This window comes from Hyla sarda, chromosome 4 (assembly GCF_029499605.1).
Source record: "Hyla sarda isolate aHylSar1 chromosome 4, aHylSar1.hap1, whole genome shotgun sequence".
Lineage (NCBI taxonomy): Eukaryota > Metazoa > Chordata > Amphibia > Anura > Hylidae > Hyla > Hyla sarda.
Genome location: NC_079192.1, coordinates 280,216,665 through 280,236,327, shown reverse-complemented (window position 1 = coordinate 280,236,327; position 19,663 = coordinate 280,216,665). Strand labels below are relative to the sequence as shown.

Genomic DNA, 19,663 nt, shown 5'->3' with positions numbered 1-19,663 from the left:
TTGCAACATCTGGAAGTCCACAGTTTGGAGATCACTGTTCAGTGGTCTCTAAATTGTAGCACTCCAGATGTTGCAAAACTACAAATTCCAGCATGCCCACACAGCAAACAGCTGTCTCGGCATGCTGGGAGTTATAGTTGCGTACCTCCAGCTGTTGCATAACTACATCTCCCAGCATGCCCTTCTGTGATCAGACATGCTGGGAATTGTAGTTTTGCAACAGCTGGAGGCACACTGGTTGGAAAATACTGAGTTAGGTAACAGAACCCAACTCAGTATTTTCCAACCAGTGTGCCTCCAGCTGTTTCAAAACTACAACTCCCAGCATGTACTGACAGACCGTGCATGCTGGGAGTTGTAGTTTTGCAACAGCTGGAGACTCACTGGTTGGAAAATACTGAGTTAGGTAACAGAACCTAACTGAAGGTTTTCCAACCAGTGTGCCTCCAGCTGTTGCAAAACTACAACTCCCAGCATGTACTGACAGGCCGTGCATGATGGGAGTTGTAGTTTTGCAACAGCTGGAGGCTCACTGGTTGGAAAATACTGAGTTAGGTAACAGAACCTAACTGAAGGTTTTCCAACCAGTGTGCCTCCAGCTGTTGCAAAACAACAACTCCCAGCATGTACTGACAGACCGTGCATGCTGGGAGTTGTAGTTTTGAAACAGCTGGAGGTTTGCCTCCCCCCCATGTGAACGTACAGGGTACATTCACACGGGCGGGTTTATAGCAAGTTTCCTGCTTCAAGTATGAGCTGCGGCAAATTTTTCGCCGCAGCGCAAATTCCTAGCGGGAAACTCACCGTAACCCGCCAGTGTGAATGTACCCTAAAAACACTACACTACACTACACTACCACCTAATAAAGAGTAAAACATTACATATACACCCCCTTACACTGTCCCCCCCAATAAATATGAAAAACGTATTGTACAGCAGTGTTTCCAAAACGGAGCCTCCAGCTGTTGAAAAACAACAACTCCCAGCATTTCCGGACAGCCACTGATTGTCCAGGCATGCTGGGAGTTTAGCAACAGCTGGAGGCACCCTGTTTGGGAATCACTGGCGTAGAATACCCCTATGTCCACCCCTATGCAATCCCTAATTTAGTCCTCAAATGCGCATGTGCTCTCTCACTTTGGAGCCCTGTTGTATTTCAAGGAAACAGTTTAGGGCCACATATGGGGTATTTCCGTACTCGGGAGAAATTGCGTTACAAAGTTTGGGGGGCTTTTTCTCCTTTTACCCCTTATGAAAAGGAAAAGTTGGGGTCTACACCAGCCTGTTAGTGTAAAAAAAAAAAAAATTTACACTAACATGCTGGTGTTGCCCTTTACTTTTTATTTTCACAAGAGGTAAAAGGAAAAAAAGACCCCCAAAATTTGTAACGCAATTTCTCCTGAGTACGGAAATACCCCATATGTGGGCGTAAAATGCTCTGCGGGCGCATAACAAGGCTCAGGAGTGAAAGTGCACTATGTACATTTGAGGCCAAAATTGGTGATTTGCACAGGGGTGGCTGATTTTACAGCGGTTCTGACATAAATGCAAAATAATAAATACCCACATGTGACCCCATTTTGGAAACTACACCCCTCACGGAATGTAATAAGGGGTACAGTGAGCATTTACGCCCCACAGGGGTCTGACAGATTTTTGGAACAGTGGTCTGTGAAAATGAAAAATTTAATTTTTTTGTTTGCACAGCCCACTGTTCCAAAGATCTGTCAAACGCCAGTGGGGTGTAAATGCTCACTGCACCCCTTATTACATTCCGTGAGCGGTGTAGTTTCCAAAATGGGGTCACATGTGGGGGGGTCCACTGTTCTGGCACCACGGGGGGCTTTGTAAATGCACATGGCCCCCGACTTCCATTCCAAACAAATTATCTCTCTAAAAGCTCAATGGCGCTCCTGCTCTTCTGAGCATTGTAGTTCGATCGCAGTGCACTTGACGTCCACATATGGGGTATTTCCATATTCAGAAGAAATGGGGTAACAAATTTTGGGGGCATTTTCTCCTATTACCGTTTGTAAAAAAGTAAAATTTGGGGGAAAACCAGCATTTTAGTGGAAAAATATTTTTTTTTCATTTACACATCCGACTTTAACAAAAAGTTGTCAAACACCTGTGGGGTGTTAAGGCTCACTGTACCCCTTGTTACGTTCCTTGAGGGGTGTCGTTTCCATAATAGTGTGCGATGTGGTGTTTTTTGCTGTCCTGGCGCCATAGGCGCTTCCTAAATGGGACATGCCCCCCAAAAACCATTTCAGAAAAACTCACTCTCCTAAATTCCATTGTTGCTCCTTCGCTTCTGAGCCCTCTAGTGCACCCGCCGAACACTTGACATACACATATGAGGTATTTTCTTACTCGAGAGAAATTGGGTTACAAATTTTGAGAGGATTTTTTTCCTTTTACCCCTTGTAAAAATTCAAAAACTGGGTCTACAAGAACATGCCAGTGTAAAAAATGAAGATTTTGAATTTTCTCCTTCACTTTGCTGCTATTCCTGTGAAACACCTAAAGGGTTAACACACTTACTGATTGTCATTTTGAATACTTTGAGGGGTGCAGTTTTTATAATGGGGTCATTTATCAGGTATTTCTAACCAGAAGACCCTTCAAATCCACTTCAAACCTGAACTGGTCCCTGAAAAATTCCGATTTTGAAAATTTTGCGAAAAATTGGAAAATTGCTACTGAACTTTGAAGCCCCCTGATGTCTTCCAAAAGTAAAAACTCGTCAATTTTATGATGCAAACATAAAGTAAATATATTGTATATGTGAATCAATACATAATTTATTTGGAATATCCATATTCCTTATAAGTAGAGAGCTTCAAAGTTAGAAAAATGTTAAATTTTCAAATTTTTCATGAAATTTTAGCATTTTTCACCTAGAAAGGATGCAAGTATCGCCGAAAATTTACCACTAACATAAAGTAGAATATGTCACGAAAAACATTCTCTTAATCAAATTTATAAGTAAAAGCATTCCAGAGTTATTAATGCTTAAAGTGACAGTGGTCAGATTTGCAAAAAATGCTCCCGTCCTTAGGGTCATAATGGGCTCCGTCCCCAAGGGGTTAAGGGGTTAATATATATGGGGCTGCAGCCACTAAATTCACTCTCTTAGTTCCGGATTATCAAGCAAGCACAACATCTCAGCATCAGCATCAATTCAAGCTAGGCCTGAAGCCTAACATCCCGCAGCCACAAAACGTGCGTTACCAAGGCTCAAACTACTGAATTCTGTGTGACTACTATCAGCTCAAATATTCTAAAATAGTAGCACAGTGGCTAGCATCAAAAGATCATTGCTTCCAAGTCCCATCAGCATCAAAAGATCATTGCTTCCAAGTCCCATCAGCATCAAAAGATCATTGCTTCCAAGTCCCATCAGCATCAAAAGATCATTGCTTCCAAGTCCCATCAGCATCAAAAGATCATTGCTTCCAAGTCCCATCAAACCTGTGAGGAACCTGTATCCCCGTTCACTCTTGAAAAGACTGTTATGTTCAATACTGTTGCATAAAATCTTCGAGTAAAGTTTCATCAGTTTACTTCATAAAATCTGCTGTAGACATTCCGTTATTTTTCCCTGCCGTTTGTGGGACGGTTTGCAGTAGGAACATTACTATTGAGGAAACTACAGCCTGGCGTCACGACACTCAAGGGTTAATACCACCAGACCCAACACTATTGCCGCAACACCCTAGACGCCATTACGCTCCCAGCACCACATTTACATTATCTTATTTTTAAAAAAGTGGGGGTGGGGTGGGGGGGGGTGTTGTTGTGTGATTCACACTTTTATTAGGGGAGAGGCTTATTCACATTTATAATTTTTTTATTTTAATTATTCTTTTTTACACTTTTTTTTGTTCCCATAGAGGACTATAATATGAAATCACTGGATCGCTAACAAAGTTCAATGCTGTGAACGGCTTTTGGTCCCACGGTCAACTTTGATTTCGGGATCTAAAGGGTTCATAGGCGTAATAGGGATATTATCTGGCCCAAGGCTGAAGATTCCCCCCATGGTATGGGGTGGGATGTCATCACAATCTCGCTCCAATGCTGGTTACTCCTTCCCAGGACATCCCCATATGACCTATAGCGGGAATGTGTAAAACTATATAGATTTTCCCATCCCAAGTAAGAAATGCTACTTCTAGTTTATTTACTATGAAATAATGAATCTCATTCATCTCGTGTCCTTTATAACAGATACATTGAATGCTCAGGATAACATATCACAAATCACATTTTTATCATCACTTTTATGTTGAGGTTTTTATGTATTTTTTAACTTTGGCTTCCAATGTTGCTGTTTTTCAGCAGTCAGTTCATTGGGACGATGCAATCATAGCGCAGGCCAATGTAACATATTGTACTGCACTATCCAATAGCCAGACCCATCGACCAATAGGATCGCAGGGTTTTACAAATAAACAACAACAGAAAATGACAGTTGGTGCCAGTCTGCGATTGCTCTTCTAGAGTTGAGACCGGCTCCTTATTTCTCTGCGAGAAGTGACTTTTTTGGACAGCGACCCCCATCAATTTCTACAGATTTTGAGGAGAGGAGGAGAGGCGAGGAGGAGGAGGAGGCGAGTAGGAGGCGGAGGAGAGGAGGAGGCGGAGGAGAGGAGGAGAGGCGGCGGAGGAAAGGAGGAAGCGGAGGAGAGGCGGCCGAGGAGAGGAGGAGGCGGAGGAGAGGAGGAGGAGGAGGAGAGGAGGAGAGGAGGAGAGGCGGCGGAGGAGAGGAGGAGGCGGAGGAGAGGAGGAGGCGGCGGAGGAGAGGCGAGGAGGAGAGGCGAGGAGGAGAGGCGAGGAGGAGGAGGCGGCGAGGAAGAGAAGAAAAGAAGAGGCGACACCATGAGGAAGAGGAAGAGAGAACTGACAGCCCTGTATGAGGAGGAGTGGTAAGTAGGACACATCACTACACCATTTTATAGGGGTACATTTACAGACAGTCTTCAAAAACTAAGAGTTGTTTTTCTGCCATCCACCTGGGGAAGATTTATCAAAAATGTAGAGAAAATGTTGGCCAGTTGCCATAGCAACCAATCAGCTTCCCCCCTTTTTCAGAGGCCTTTAAATTTAAAAAAGCAATCTGATTGGTTGCTATGGGTAACTGCAACACTATTCTCAGCCAAACATTTTGATAAATCTCCCCCAGTACTGTCTATGATGGTTTTTTTCTTTTCTAACGTTTGCACTGAGCATGTCCCATAAACTGTCATGTGCAGTGCAACCACACTACTGAGCCTCCATGTATAACTGCTACCAGTGTATATGCTAATTGCCCCTAATGTTATATGTGATAACTGCCCCCTAATGTTATATGTGATAACTGCACCCCCTAATGTTATATGTGATAACTGCCCCCCCTAATGTTATATGTGATAACTGCCCCCCTAATGTTATATGTGATAACTGCCCCCTAATGTTATATGTGATAACTGCCCCCCTACTGTTATATGTGATAACTGCCCCCTAATGTTATATATGATAACTGCACCCCCTAATGTTATATGTGATAACTGCCCCCTAATGTTATATATGATAACTGCACCCCCTAATGTTATATGTGATAACAGCCCCCCCTACTGTTATATGTGATAACTGCCCCCCTAATGTTATATGTGATAACTGCCCCCTAATGTTATATGTGATAACTGCCCCCCTAATGTTATAGATGATAACTGCCCCCCCTAATGTTATATGTGATAACTGCCCCCTAATGTTATATGTGATAACTGCCCCCCCTAATGTTATATATGATAACTGCCCCCCTAATGTTATATGTGATAACTGCCCCCAATGTTATATGTGATACTTGCCCCCCTAATGTTATATGTGATACCTGCCCCCCTAATGTTATATATGATAACTGCCCCCCTAATGCTATATGTGATAACTGCACCCCTAATGTTATATGTGATAAATGCGCCCTATGTTATATGTGATAACTTCCCCCTAATGTTATACGTGATAACTGCCCCCTAATGTTATACGTGATAACTGCCCCCTAATGTTATATGTGATATCTGCCCCCCTAATGTTATGTGTGATAACTGCCCCCCTAATGTTGTATGTGATAACTGCCCCATTAATGTTATATGTTATAACTGCCCCCCTAATGTTATGTGTGATAACTGCCACCCTAATGTTATATGTGATAACTGCCCCCCTAATGTTATATGTGATAACTGCCCCCCTAATGTTATATGTGATAAATGCCCTCCTAATGTTATATGTGATAACTGCCCCACTAATGTTATATGTTATAACTGCCCCCCTAATGTTATATGTGATAACTGGCCCCTCTAATGTTATATGTGATAACTGCCCCCCTAATGTTATATGTGATAACTGTCCCCAATGTTATATGTGATACTTGCCCCCCTAATGTTATATGTGATACCTGCCCCCCTAATGTTATATGTGATAACTGCCCCTAATGTTATATGTGATAACTGCCCTCTAATGTTATATGTGATAACTGCCTCCAATGTTATATGTGATAACTGCCCCCCTAATGTTATATGTGATAACTGCCCCCCTAATGTTATATGTGATAACTGCCCTCTAATGTTATATGTGATAACTGCCCCACTAATGTTATATGTGATAACTGCCCCTAATGTTATATGTGATAACTGCCCCCCTAATGTTATATGTGATAACTGCCCCTAATGTTATATGTGATAACTGCCCCCTAATGTTATATGTGATAACTGCCCCTAATGTTATATGTGATAACTGCCCCCCTAATGTTATATGTGATAATTGCCCCTAATGTTATATGTGATAACTGCCCCCAATGTTATTATAGTCGGGCAGCTATATGTATCATATCACCAGAGGAATTTAGATTAAGAAGTTTTCTGGGACTTTTCCATTTATGGTCCATCCTCAGGACTGGCTATTAATGTGTTGTTGGTGGTGGACCAACACCAGGCACCTCACCCCTGCCCTACAGCTGTTTGGCACAGCCATGGGGGGAGATTTATCAAAACCTGTCCAGACAAAAAGCTGCTGAGTTGCCCATAGCAACCAATCAGATTGCTTCTTTCATTTTGCAAAGTCCTTTTCAAAAATGAAAGAATCGATCTGATTGGTTGCTATGGGCAACACAGCAAGTTTTCCTCAGGACAGGGTTTGATAAATCTCCCCCCATGATGGTTTTCACATATAAACAATGGAGGAGATTTATCCAAACCTGGGCAGAGGAAAAGTGGGGCAGTTGCCTATAGCAACCTATCAGATTGCTTCTTTTTAAAAATGAAAGAAGCAATATGATTGGTTGCTATGGGCAACTGCACCACTCTTCCTCTACACAGGTTTGGATAAATCTCCTCCAATGACGTGAGATAGAGAAGAGATTTCGGGTCATTGTGAAATGCTGGTGCCAGGACACTGCAGCACAGCCCCCATTCAATTTAATGGAACTAAGATTTGACAGCAGTGGATAGACCATAAATGTAAATGTCCCAGAAAACCACTGGAAAATCTCTTTAATATATATGATAACTGCCTCTTCAATGGTAAATGTGATTTCTGACACCCAGTGTTATATGTGATAATGCCACTATTTTTAGGCCTTTTAGATCGCTTTTTATACATTTTTTTCTGGTACATGAAGTGACCAAAAATCTGCAATTCTGCTATTTTTTTACATTTACACCATTAACCGTGCAGTTTTGTTACCATTGTACTTTAATAGTTTGGACATTTCTGCATGCGGAAATACTTAAAGGGGTACTCCACCGCTAGGCATCTTGGGGGAGATTTATCAAAACCTGTCCAGAGGAAAAGTTGCCCAGTTACCCATAGCAACCAATCAGATCACTTCTTTCACTTTGCAGAGGCCTTGTTAAAAATGAAAAAAGCAAGCTGATTGGTTGCTATGGGCATCCTATCCCCTATCGCTGGGACACCTGTGACCTCCGCGCAGCACCCCGTGTTCTGAACAAATGCCAAGTTCTGGCGGCAGTGGTCGTGATGTCACGCCATGCCCCCTAGTGACGTCACGCCCCCCCCCCCCCCCCATGGATGTCTATGGAAAGGGGTGTGACAGCTCCCATAGACATGTATGGAGGGGATGTGGCGTTTTTTCTTTTTGGTTTTTTACATTTTTTTTTTCAGCGTTCAAAGTGCAGCGTGAATAATTCAATTATTTTATTATTTGGGTCATTATGGATGTGGCGAAACTCAATATGTTTTTTAAATTTTTTGAGAAAAAGTTGATGCTTTTTTTTATTTACATTCTATTTTTAAGAGCCCTACAAAGGGACTGACAGCGATCAGTGTGGAAACTCCTCACATGAAGCTGTCATGATTTGACTGAAGCATATGAAGGGTTAATTTCCTAGAAGAGGTTCCTCCGCTTCTAGTAGCTCCAGCAGGAGCCCGACTATCATACTGCTCCCTGCACGGGAGATCCGCATTGCCTTATGATAGCATTGAAAATATGGTGGGCAAGACTAGGGACGCTTAAAGGGGTACTCCACTGATCTGTGCAGACACCTGGCATTCTGCCCCCCCCCCTCCCTCCCATAGACATGAATGGAGGGAGCGTGGCTTGATGTAACGAGAATATAATGTTGTACCATATGGTCTCATAGACTTCCCTGGTGTCATATTATGGCTCCTTATAACCGGGATGACCCATTATTTGGTCGGGTGCATGAGGCCCAATACTATAGATGTTATCTCTTCTATCACAGTTCAGCATCTGCCACCCAGGAGGAGCCGGAGAAGACGGAGGACCAGCCAAAGGAGGAGGAGACGGATGGCGAGCCCAAGAAGAAGAGGGAGCAGACGGACAACAATTGGAGGGAGACCACTGATGACGCCATCCTACAGCCGGAGGAACGGGCCGCTTTTTACAGACTCCTGGGTAACAATACATTTTTCTTTCTAAGACAAAAAGTATAATATTTTATCACATGATAAAATAAAGTGTTCTTATCCCCTTAAAGGTGCCCCCCCCCCCCCCTATCCCCCCAGGAGAAATATAGTTGCCCCCAGTGTTTATAGATTCTGCCAAGGGGTAGATTGTGGTTCCCAGTGTAGACAGGTGCCCTCCAGTAGGTAGATATTTGTTTTTTTTTTCATGCGAAAATTCGTAATGAAAATCGCACAGTGCGCATGCGCAATTATATCTCTAGTGTGCCGATATTCGCATACATATTAGCATAAATATTCACATAAATTTGCATAAAAAAACGAATATTTGACATTACGAATATATCACTATATTCTAAATATTCGGAAAATCGCAAAGTGCTGGTATCCACTGTAAAAATTTCGAAAATTTGCTCTCAATACAGTACACAGTTGCCCCACAGTGTAGATAACTGCCCTCCAGGAGGTAGGAAGTTGCCTCCAGTGTAGATAGATCCCCCCCCCCCAGAGGTAGATAGCTGTTCCCAGTGTAGACAGGTGCCCTCCAGGAGGCAGGTAGTTGCCTCCAGTGTAGATATATCCCCCCCCCCCAGAGGTAGATAGCTGTTCCCAGTGTAGACATCTGCCCTTCAGGAGGCAGGTAGTTGCCTCCAGTGTAGATAAATTCCCCCCCAGAGGTAGATAGCTGTTCCCAGTGTAGACAGCTGCCCTCCAGGAGGCAGGTAGTTGTTTACAGTGTAGATAGATTCCCCCCCCAGAGGTAGATAGCTGTTCCCAGTGTAGACAGGTGCCCTCCATGTAGATAGTTGATCCCAGTGTAGATAGGTTTGCCCAAACGTAGGCATTTTTCCCACAGTATAGACAGGTGCCCTCCAGGAGGTAGATAGTTGCCCCATTTGTAGACATGTCCCTGTCACCCAAAATTTTTTATAAATTAAATACATATATAATTAAATAATAATTAAAAAATACATATTTACGTTTAGAGATGTCGCGAATTGTTCGCCGGGCGAACATATGTGAAGGTCGATCCGCCCCCTATACTTTAACATTGCAGTAGACTTTTACCCTGAAGTGGAGGGTCAGAGAAGCTGCTCCTGCTGTATAAGGAAAGCGATAGCTAGGTTGCTGCTAGGTGGTGCATTCAGGGTCCAGTTTACTTCTACAGCACTACTGTAACATCTGCTTTAAGGACAGCACCCAAAAAAGCCCTTTTTAGGGCTGAAAGATATCAGTCCTGGTTGGGAGGAAACCACTGGTTAAAAGGGTTACTCCAGAATCAAACTTAAGTTCCTTCAAGCAACTAACTACTACAGTATTCAAAGGGCTGAAAGATATCAGTCTGTGTGTGTTGCAACAGCTGGAGGTACCCTGGTTGGGTGGGAACCGCTGGTTAAAAGGGGTACTCGAGAATCAAACTTAAGTTCCTTCAAGCAACTAACTACTACAGTATTCAAAGGGCTGAAAGATATCAGTCCGTGTGTGTAGCAACAGCTGGAGGCACCCTGGTTGGGAGGGAACCGCTGGTTAAAAGGGGTACTCCAGAATCAAACTTAAGTTCCTTCAAGCAACTAACTACTACAGTATTCAAAGTGCTGAAATATATCAGTCCGTGTGTTTTGCAACAGCTGGAGGCACCCTGATTGAGGACCACTGCTTAAAAGGGGAACTCCGCTGGCAAGCTTTTTTGCTTATTGTCACACTAGTGCAAATCACATTAGGTGTGACAGTTGTGCAAATAAAAAAAATATACCTTTTTTGGCTGTTAAATAAAATCAGTTGTCACTGTCAGTTCACGTCACAGTTGCCAGTTTTTTTGCCTGCAGGGCAAATTGTGTCACCCTAGTGCAAATCACATTAGGTGGGACAGTTGTGCAAATTAAAAAATAAAAACTTTTTTGGCTGTTAAATAAAATCAGTCGTCACTGTCAGTTCACGTCACAGTTGCCAGTTTTTTTGCCTACAGGGCAAATTGTGTCACCCTAGTGCAAATCACATTAGGTGTGACAGTTGTGCAAATTAACCAAAAAAATGACAGGCAGAGGAAGGCCACCCCACAGGGGCCGTCATGGTGCTGGGATTCCCTTTGGCCCTAGAATGGCCAGTGTTCAGAGGCCACGTACCCGGAACCCCCAAAGTTCTGAGGACTTAGTTGACTGGCTATCACAAGACACCCAATCTACTACAGCTTCCGCTCGGAACCTTGACGCACCATCCTTCTCCTCCTCTAGCTTAGCTTCTGGCACCTCTCATGCTACCACTTGCCCGCCTGCCGCCACCACCAACACTAGCACCACAGCAGCTTTACTTGATCCGTCAGAGGAGTTATTTACACATCAGTTTGAAGACATGAGTGATGCGCAACCATTATTGCCAGAGGATGTAGTTAACAGGGATATGTCTCAGTCAGGCAGCATTACACACATGGACGTACGGTGTGATGATGATGTTGTACCACTGCTGCTTCCTTTCTTGAGGTGTCAGATAGCGGTGAAGGTGTTGATGATGACGATGTGTCCGTGGATGCCACGTGGGTGCCCGCTAGAAGAGAAGAAGAGGGGGAAAGTTCAGATGGGGAGACAAAGAGGAGGAGGAGACGAGTTGGAAGCAGGGGGAGGTCGTCGCAAGGAGCTAGTGGCACAGTCAGACACCATGCATCGGCACCCGGGGTCAGCCAGACGGGACGCCAATCAACGCATGCTGTTGCCACCACCAGAATGCCGTCATCGCAGAGCTCAGCAGTGTGGCATTTTTTTTGTGTGTCTGCCTCTGACAACAGCGAGGCCATTTGCAACCTGTGCCAGAAGAGTCGTGGGAAGTCCAACACCTACCTAGGCACAACTGCTTTGCGAAGGCACATGATTGTAACATCACAAACGCCTATGGGATCAACACGCCAGTACAAGCAGCACACAAAGTCAAAGCCGCCATCCTCCTCCTGGTCCAACATCTTCAGCCAGGTCAACCACTGCTGCCCTCCTTGCCCCCTCTCAACCATCCGCCTCTCCGTCTCTCGCCTTGAGAAGTTCCTGCTCATCTGCCCACAGTCAGGTGTCTGTCAAGGAGATGTTTGAGCGCAAGAAGACAATGTCTCAAAGTCACCCCCTAGCCCGGCGTCTGACAGCTGGCTTGTCGGAACTGCTAGCCCGCCAGCTTTTACCATACAAGCTGGTGGAGCCTGAGGCCTTTAAAAAAATTGTAGCCATTGGGACACCGCAGTGGAAGGTAACCAGATGAAACTTTTTTGCACAAAAGGCAATCCACAACCTTTACTCCATTGTGCAAAAGGAAATTATGGCATGTCTGGCACACAGTGTAGGGGAAAGGGTCCATCTGACCACTGATACCTGGTCTGCAAAGCATGGTCAGGGCAGGTATGTCACCTACACTGCGCATTGGGTAAACCTGGTGACGGCTGCCAAGCACGGAATGCGTGGCTCTGCAGAGGAGTTGGTGACACCGCCACGACTTGCAGACAGGCCTGCTGCCACCTCCTCTACTCCTCCTACTCCATCCTCTTCCATAACATCCTCGGCCGAGTCCCCTTCCACTGCTGCGTTTTGCTCCACATCACCGGCACCACCACCCCCCAGCCCCCCAGGTGCTATTCCACATCCCTGATCCAACAAGAAAAAGCCGTCAACTAATATTTGTATGACCGGGGTGCTAGAACATCATCTGCGGAGCTGGGAATTTTTTAGCCACGTTACTGGAGGCTCATGCGCAATGCCTGTAGGCTCATGTGTCCTTTTGAGGAGGTGACAAACCTGGTCAGTCGCACCGAAGGCACCATCAGCGACATCATACCGTTTGTTTTCTACCTGGAGCGTGCCCTGCGAAGAGTGCTGTATCAGGCAGTAGATGAGCGTGAAGAGGAAGAGTTGTGGACACCATCACCACCAGATTCAGCCTTATCAGCATCGCTTGCTGGACCTGCAGCAACGCTGGAAGAGGATTGTGAGGAAGAGGAGTCAAAGGAGGAATGTGGCTTTGAAGAGGAGGAGGAAGACCAACCACAGCAGGCATCCCAGGGTGCTCCTTGTCACCTATCTGGTTCCTGTGGTGTTGTACATGGCTGGGGGAAGAAGATTATACCTTCCCTGACATCACTGAGGACGAGGAACGGGACATGAGTAGCTCTGCATCCGTCCTTGTGCAAATGGGGTCTTTCATGCTGCCGTGCCTGTTGAGGGACCCTCGTATAAAAAGGATGAAGGAGAACGACCTGTACTGGGTGTCCAAGCTACTAGACCCCTGGTATAACCATAAAGTGCCTGACATGTTACCGCATTACAGCAAGGCAGAAAGGATTCAGCAGGTCCAAAATAAATTAAGAAGTATGCTGTACACAGCGTATAAGGGTCATGTCACATCACAACAGGGATCTAACTGGGGAAGAGGTGAAAGTAATCCTCCTCCTCCTCCCACGAACACGCCGGCAAGGACAGGATGCTGTACAGACATGCTGTTGATGGAGGACATGCAGAACTTTTTAAGTCCTACGCATCGCCACAGCCCTTCGGGGTCCACCATCAGAGAATGACTTGACCGACAGGTAGCAGACTACCTGGCCTTAATCGCAGATATCGACACTCTGAGGAGCGATGAACCCCTTGACTACTGGGTTTGCCGGCTTGACCTGTGGCCTGAGCTATCCCAATTTGCGCTCAAACTTTTGGCCTCTCCCGCTTCAAGTGTCCTGTTAGAAAGGACCTTCAGTGCAGCAGGAGGTATTGTCACTGAGAAGAGGAGTCGCCTTGGTCAAAAAAGTCTGGATTACCTCACCTTTCTTAAGATGAATGAGGGATGGATCCCGAAGGGACTGACACTGGGCGATACATTTGACTGAACAAGGCCTGATCAGATTAGTTGCCTTGGGCTAAAAATGGTCCACAGTCACATGCGTGACTTATCCGCCACCAACTAGGGTTCAAGCCGAAATGTTTTAGGGCACTTTCTGCCTTGCGAAACAAACAGAAATTTTTCTGGACGCTGCTACAGCAGCGGCTGCGACAATACCAAATTTTCCAGCCAGGTGTACATGCCTAATTTTTCTGGCCTCTGCTGTTGCACTTTTTCTGGTGTTGCAATTTTTCTGGCTGCTGCTACAGATGCGGCTGCGACAATACCAAATTTTTCATCCATGTGTACATGCCTAACTTTTCTGGCCTCTGCTGCTGCACTTGTTATGGTGCTGCAAATGTTATGGCCGCTGCTACAGAAGCTGCAACAATACCAAATTTTTCAGGCATGTGTACATGCCTAATTTTTCTGGTACTCTCTGCTGACATCTCTGTCCATTTTAGCAACCGTGGATATTAGATGTATGCAAATGGTGGCTCAGAGGTTATCACTGCACTGCACTGCTAACTATGTGCTGCCTAATATGGGGGAATCTTATGTGCTGCCTAAAGGGGAGCTCTAACTAGGTGCTGACTAACATGGGGGAATCTAACTATGTGATGCCTAAAGGGGCGATCTAACTATGTGATGCCTAATATGGGGGAATCTATGTGCTGTCTAAAGGGGGGAATCTAACTATGTGATGCCTAAAGGGGGGCTCTATGTGCTGCCTAAAGGGGGCTAAAGCACGTTATTCCAAACCATTTAGGAATAATAGGTGATTTATGCCCTTTATGGATTAAAAACAGACTCTGCATCAACTATGTAATTTTCCATGGGAGTTTTGCCATGGATCCCACTCTGGCACGCCACAGTCCATGTGTTAGTCCCCTTGAAACAACTTTTAAATCACTATTGTGGCCAGAAAGAGTCCCAGTGGGTTTTAAAATTTGCCAACCCACAGGGAATGGCGGTTCGCCCGTTCGCAAACATTTGCGGAAGTTTGCGTTTGCGGTTCGCAAACCGAAAATTCTATGTTCGCGACATCACTATTTACGTTCTCTTTACTGCCATACCAACATGGACGTCCCTTGGTGCACACAGTGTGATGTTACCCTGTGTGTGTCTGAGCCGGAGACAGTGGGCAGAGGTCCTTCACCTCTCCCAACCTGCAACCAGGGAAAGTGCCCTAGACCCATAATTCTAGAGATCTCCAGCATTTCTGCCACCCTGCCAGGCTAGGAAGATGGTGGTTCCCTAGGCAGGTGCCTACTCAGCCAACCCCCAATCTTGGCCCTATGAAACAGACATATACATCGTAAATAAAGATCAGTATTATCATAGCCCTAATACTGAGGTCCATGTTCTTCAGGAAAGATAATGTTCCCTCTACAGAACCTTCTCTCTCCTGCTCTGGTGCTTCTGTACAATGTATAGTATGGAATATAGTGTATAATGTGTCAGTGACTGTATACACACATGTATATGTATATTATGTGTAGAATTGTTATAGATAGTATAGAAGATATTGATTGAATAGATAAAAATAATGATATTTCTGTTATTTTTGTAGACGAAGGACACATCCAGCTATTTCTAGGCAGGGACAGCTGCTATAAGATCGCGGACAAGGTAGTATATAAAGGGAAAGAATAGCTGTTGTACGGATAGAAGTAAATACAGGGATATACTGGAGACATACAGGTACTGTATAATAGAATGTATTTAGATAAGAAATGTATTACCAGCCCCTAACTCTTCTCTTCCCTCTAGTATCTCCTGGCCATGGTCCTCATCTACTTCCGAAGAGCCAACCTGCGTATGGAGGAATATAACACCTACTTCTTTCCAGCGCTGTGAGTTTTTATTAATGTTATTGCATATATACACATCGATATAAATACATAAATATATATATATATATATATATATACACACATCAATATAAATTGATGTATAAACATAATATTTATATTAATGTGTATATATATATATATATATATATATACACACACACATTAATATAAATACATATATATATATATATATTTACTACCAATGGTTCTTCTCCTCTTCCTCTTGTGAAATGTTGTATAATTTTAATTATTTATTTTTTCTTCCTTTTAGCTTTCTTGCCAACCAGTTTGAAGAGGATGAGATGTTTCGACGCGAGATCTATCCCTGGGCCCTCGGACCGATGTGGACGGCGATGAAGACCTGGATGCTACACCTACGGAACCTGCTGCTCCTCCGGATGAGATTCCACGCTTGGGTAACCAGAGACACCTGTGATCGGGTCAGTGACATAAAATAAAAACTATACACTAGGAATGAAAGTCTGTGTTTATTATAACAATTTATATTGTGATTAATTCTAGATCATGGCACAAGACCCCGAGTACTGGGCATGGAAGAGAGAGCGTAAGGAACATCACGGCTGGGCCATACGCTGGTACCGGAGGGATCCTGGAGAATACATCCCGAGAGGCCCATGGTGGATCCCTCCCGCCTGCTCCATCTGTATCACCGATCTGCAGCCTTGTGCCGGGGAAGAGAACACCAAGCGAAGAAGGACGAAGAAAGAAGAACAGAACGGATGAAGATCAAGCCGTCCCAGATGTATTCTTAAGGGCACGTTCCCACTTGGCATATAGGTAGCGTATTTGACGCTGCGGAAAGTCTGCAGAAGCAGTGGGAAATACGCTGCGTATCCCTCACTCACCATACATACAAGGCTTTCTGGCGGCAGCCCTATGTGCGCAGTGAGTTTTGGAGGTGGGGCTCCAAAGAAAGCCTTGTGTGTATGGTGAGCGAGGGATACGCAGCGTATCTCCCGCTGCTGCTACAGATTTTGCACAGCATGAAATATTCTGCATACACGCCAAGAGGGAACGTGCCCTTATAGTATATTTATTGTTACACATAATGCACTAAATCACTGTACACAAATCACAAACACAAAATACATACACATTCATTCCCTACACACTATCACTACATACACATTCATCCCCTACACACTTTCACTACATACACATTCATTCCCTACACACTATCACTACATACACATTCATTCCTTACACACTATCACTACATACACATTCATTCCCTACACACTATCACTATATACACATTCATTCCCTACACACTATCACTACATACACATTCATTCCCTACACACTATCACTACATACACATTCATTCCCTACACACTATCACTACATACACATTCATCCCCTACACACTATCACTACATACACATTCATTCCCTACACACTATCACTACATACACATTCATCCCCTACAGACTATCAATACATGCACAATCATCCTCTACACACAATCACTACATTCACATTCATTCCCTACACACAATCACTACATACACATTCATCTTCCTACACACTATCACTACATACACATTCATCCCCTACACACTATCACTACATACACATTCATTCCCTACACACTATCACTACATACACATTCATTCCCTACACACTATCACTACATATACATTCATTCCCTACACACTATCACTACATACACATTCATCCCCTACACACTATCACTACATACACATTTGCAGTCATGTTATAGCGTAATAGGGGCATAGATGCCCACGACAAGGAAATAATTCTACAGCCGTACAAATCACTAGTCAGACCACACATAGAATACTGTGTACAGTACTGGGCACCAGTGTACAAAATAGATATAGTGGAGCTGTAGAGGGTTCAAAAATGGGCAACCAGGGTATACGGGGAATGGGATTTCTACAGTACCCAGAAAGATTATCAGAATTGGGTTTATTTAGTTTAGAAAAAAGAAGGCTTAGGGGAGACCTAATAACTTTGTATAAATATATCAGGGGACCATTCAGAGATCTCTCCCATGATCTATTTATACCCAGGACTGTATTTATAACAAAGGGGCATCCTCTACGTTTAGAGGAAAGAATGTTTCTACACAACCACAGACGGGGGTTCTTTACTGTAAGAGCAGTGAGACTGTGGAATTCTCTCCCGGAGGAGGTAGTCATGGTGAACTCTGTAAAAGAGTTCAAAAGGGTTCTGGATGCATTCTTGGAGAATAATAACATCGCCGGTTATGTATACTAGATTTATAGGGACAGAAGGTTGATCCAGAGATTTATTCTGACTGCCATATTTGGAGTCGGGAAGGAATTTTTACCTCTAGTATGAGGGTTTTTTGCCTTCCCCTTGATCAACTCAGTAGGGACTTACACATTAAAAACACATAAAAAATACATATAAAATATAATAATAAACTTCACATTTAATTACATTTATTTACCTTGTCTGAGTCACTTCTTCTATTAGAATTTGTTACAAAGTGTGGATGATGAGCGGTGTGTGACCCGAATGCCCTGATGTAACCTTCAGAGTTTTTTTTCCTTCTCCCTAGTAAATAGTAAAGTAGAAAAAACGTATGCGGTTAACTTTTTGCATTCACATTAAAAGGGTACTCCACTGCCCCTGCGTTCAAACATTTTGTTCTGAACACTGGGTGCAAGCTGCTGGGGTTGTGATGTCATGGCCACGCCCCTCGTGATGTCACACCATGCCACGCCACCTCAATGCAAGTCTATAGAGGGGCGTGGTGCATGCCAAGCACCCTCCCAGAGACTAGCATTAATGGGACGTGGCGTAACGTCACAAGGGGCATGGCCATTACGTCATGACCCCTGCAGCTTGCACCCAGCATTCTGAACAAACTAGTTTAGAAAAAAGAAGGCTAAGGGGAGACCTAATAATTTTGTATAAATATATCAGGGGACCTTACAGAGATCTCTCACATGATCTATTTATAACCAGGACTGTATCTATAACAAGGGGGCATCCTCTACATTTAGAGGAAAGAAGGTTTCTACACAACCACAGACGGGGATTCTTTACTGTAAGAGCAGTGAGACTGTGGAATTCTCTCCCGGAGGAGGTAGTAATAGTGAACTCTGTAAAAGAGTTCAAAAGGGTTCTGGATGCATTCTTGGAGAATAATAACATCGCCGGTTATGTATACTAGATTTATAGGGACAGAACGTTGATCCAGAGATTTATTCTGACTGCCATATTTGGAGTCGGGAAGGAATTTTTACCTCTAGTATGAGGGTTTTTTGCCTTCCCCTGGATCAACTCAGTAGGGACTTACACATTAAAACACATTAAAAATACATATAAAATATAATAATAAACTTCACATTTAATTACATTTATTTACCTTGTCTGAGTCACTTCTTCTATTAGAATTTGTTACAAAGTGTGGATGATGAGCGGTGTGTGACCCGAATGCCCTGATGTAACCTTCAGAGTTTTTTTTCCTTCTCCCTAGTAAATAGTAAAGTAGAAAAAACGTATGCGGTTAACTTTTTGCATTCACATTAAAAGGGTACTCCACTGCCCCTGCGTTCAAACATTTTGTTCTGAACACTGGGTGCAAGCTGCTGGGGTTGTGATGTCATGGCCACGCCCCTCGTGATGTCACACCATGCCACGCCACCTCAATGCAAGTCTATAGAGGGGCGTGGTGCATGCCAAGCACCCTCCCAGAGACTAGCATTAATGGGACGTGGCGTAACGTCACAAGGGGCATGGCCATTACGTCATGACCCCTGCAGCTTGCACCCAGCATTCTGAACAAACTAGTTTAGAAAAAAGAAGGCTAAGGGGAGACCTAATAATTTTGTATAAATATATCAGGGGACCTTACAGAGATCTCTCACATGATCTATTTATAACCAGGACTGTATCTATAACAAGGGGGCATCCTCTACATTTAGAGGAAAGAAGGTTTCTACACAACCACAGACGGGGATTCTTTACTGTAAGAGCAGTGAGACTGTGGAATTCTCTCCCGGAGGAGGTAGTAATAGTGAAC

General features: G+C 44.1%; 1 protein-coding gene across 2 annotated transcripts; it reads left to right on the top strand.

The window, feature by feature from the left end:
• The first annotated feature begins 4,785 nt into the window (after positions 1 to 4,785).
• LOC130369297 (speedy protein 1-A-like) lies at positions 4,786 to 16,433 on the top strand. Of its 2 annotated transcripts, XM_056574380.1 has the most exons (6): positions 4,786 to 4,932; positions 8,743 to 8,915; positions 15,339 to 15,397; positions 15,539 to 15,621; positions 15,893 to 16,061; positions 16,144 to 16,433. In XM_056574380.1, the coding sequence occupies exons 1-6, from the start codon at positions 4,886 to 4,888 to the stop codon at positions 16,363 to 16,365; spliced, it is 753 nt and encodes a 250-aa protein (XP_056430355.1). In that variant the 5' UTR covers positions 4,786 to 4,885; the 3' UTR covers positions 16,366 to 16,433. The 2 variants fall into 2 exon arrangements, with proteins under 2 accessions (XP_056430355.1, XP_056430357.1); XM_056574382.1 differs by lacking the exon at positions 15,339 to 15,397.
• The last annotated feature ends 3,230 nt before the right edge of the window (positions 16,434 to 19,663 follow it).

Bases quoted from the DNA above. Each gene is read 5' to 3' on its own strand.
- LOC130369297 (XM_056574380.1), top strand. From the start codon at position 4,886: ATGAGGAAGAGGAAGAGAGAACTGACAGCCCTGTATGAGGAGGAGTG. The intron at 15,398-15,538 runs GTAGTATATAAA...TCTTCCCTCTAG, and splicing joins GCTATAAGATCGCGGACAAG to TATCTCCTGGCCATGGTCCT. The intron at 16,062-16,143 runs GTCAGTGACATA...GATTAATTCTAG, and splicing joins CCAGAGACACCTGTGATCGG to ATCATGGCACAAGACCCCGA.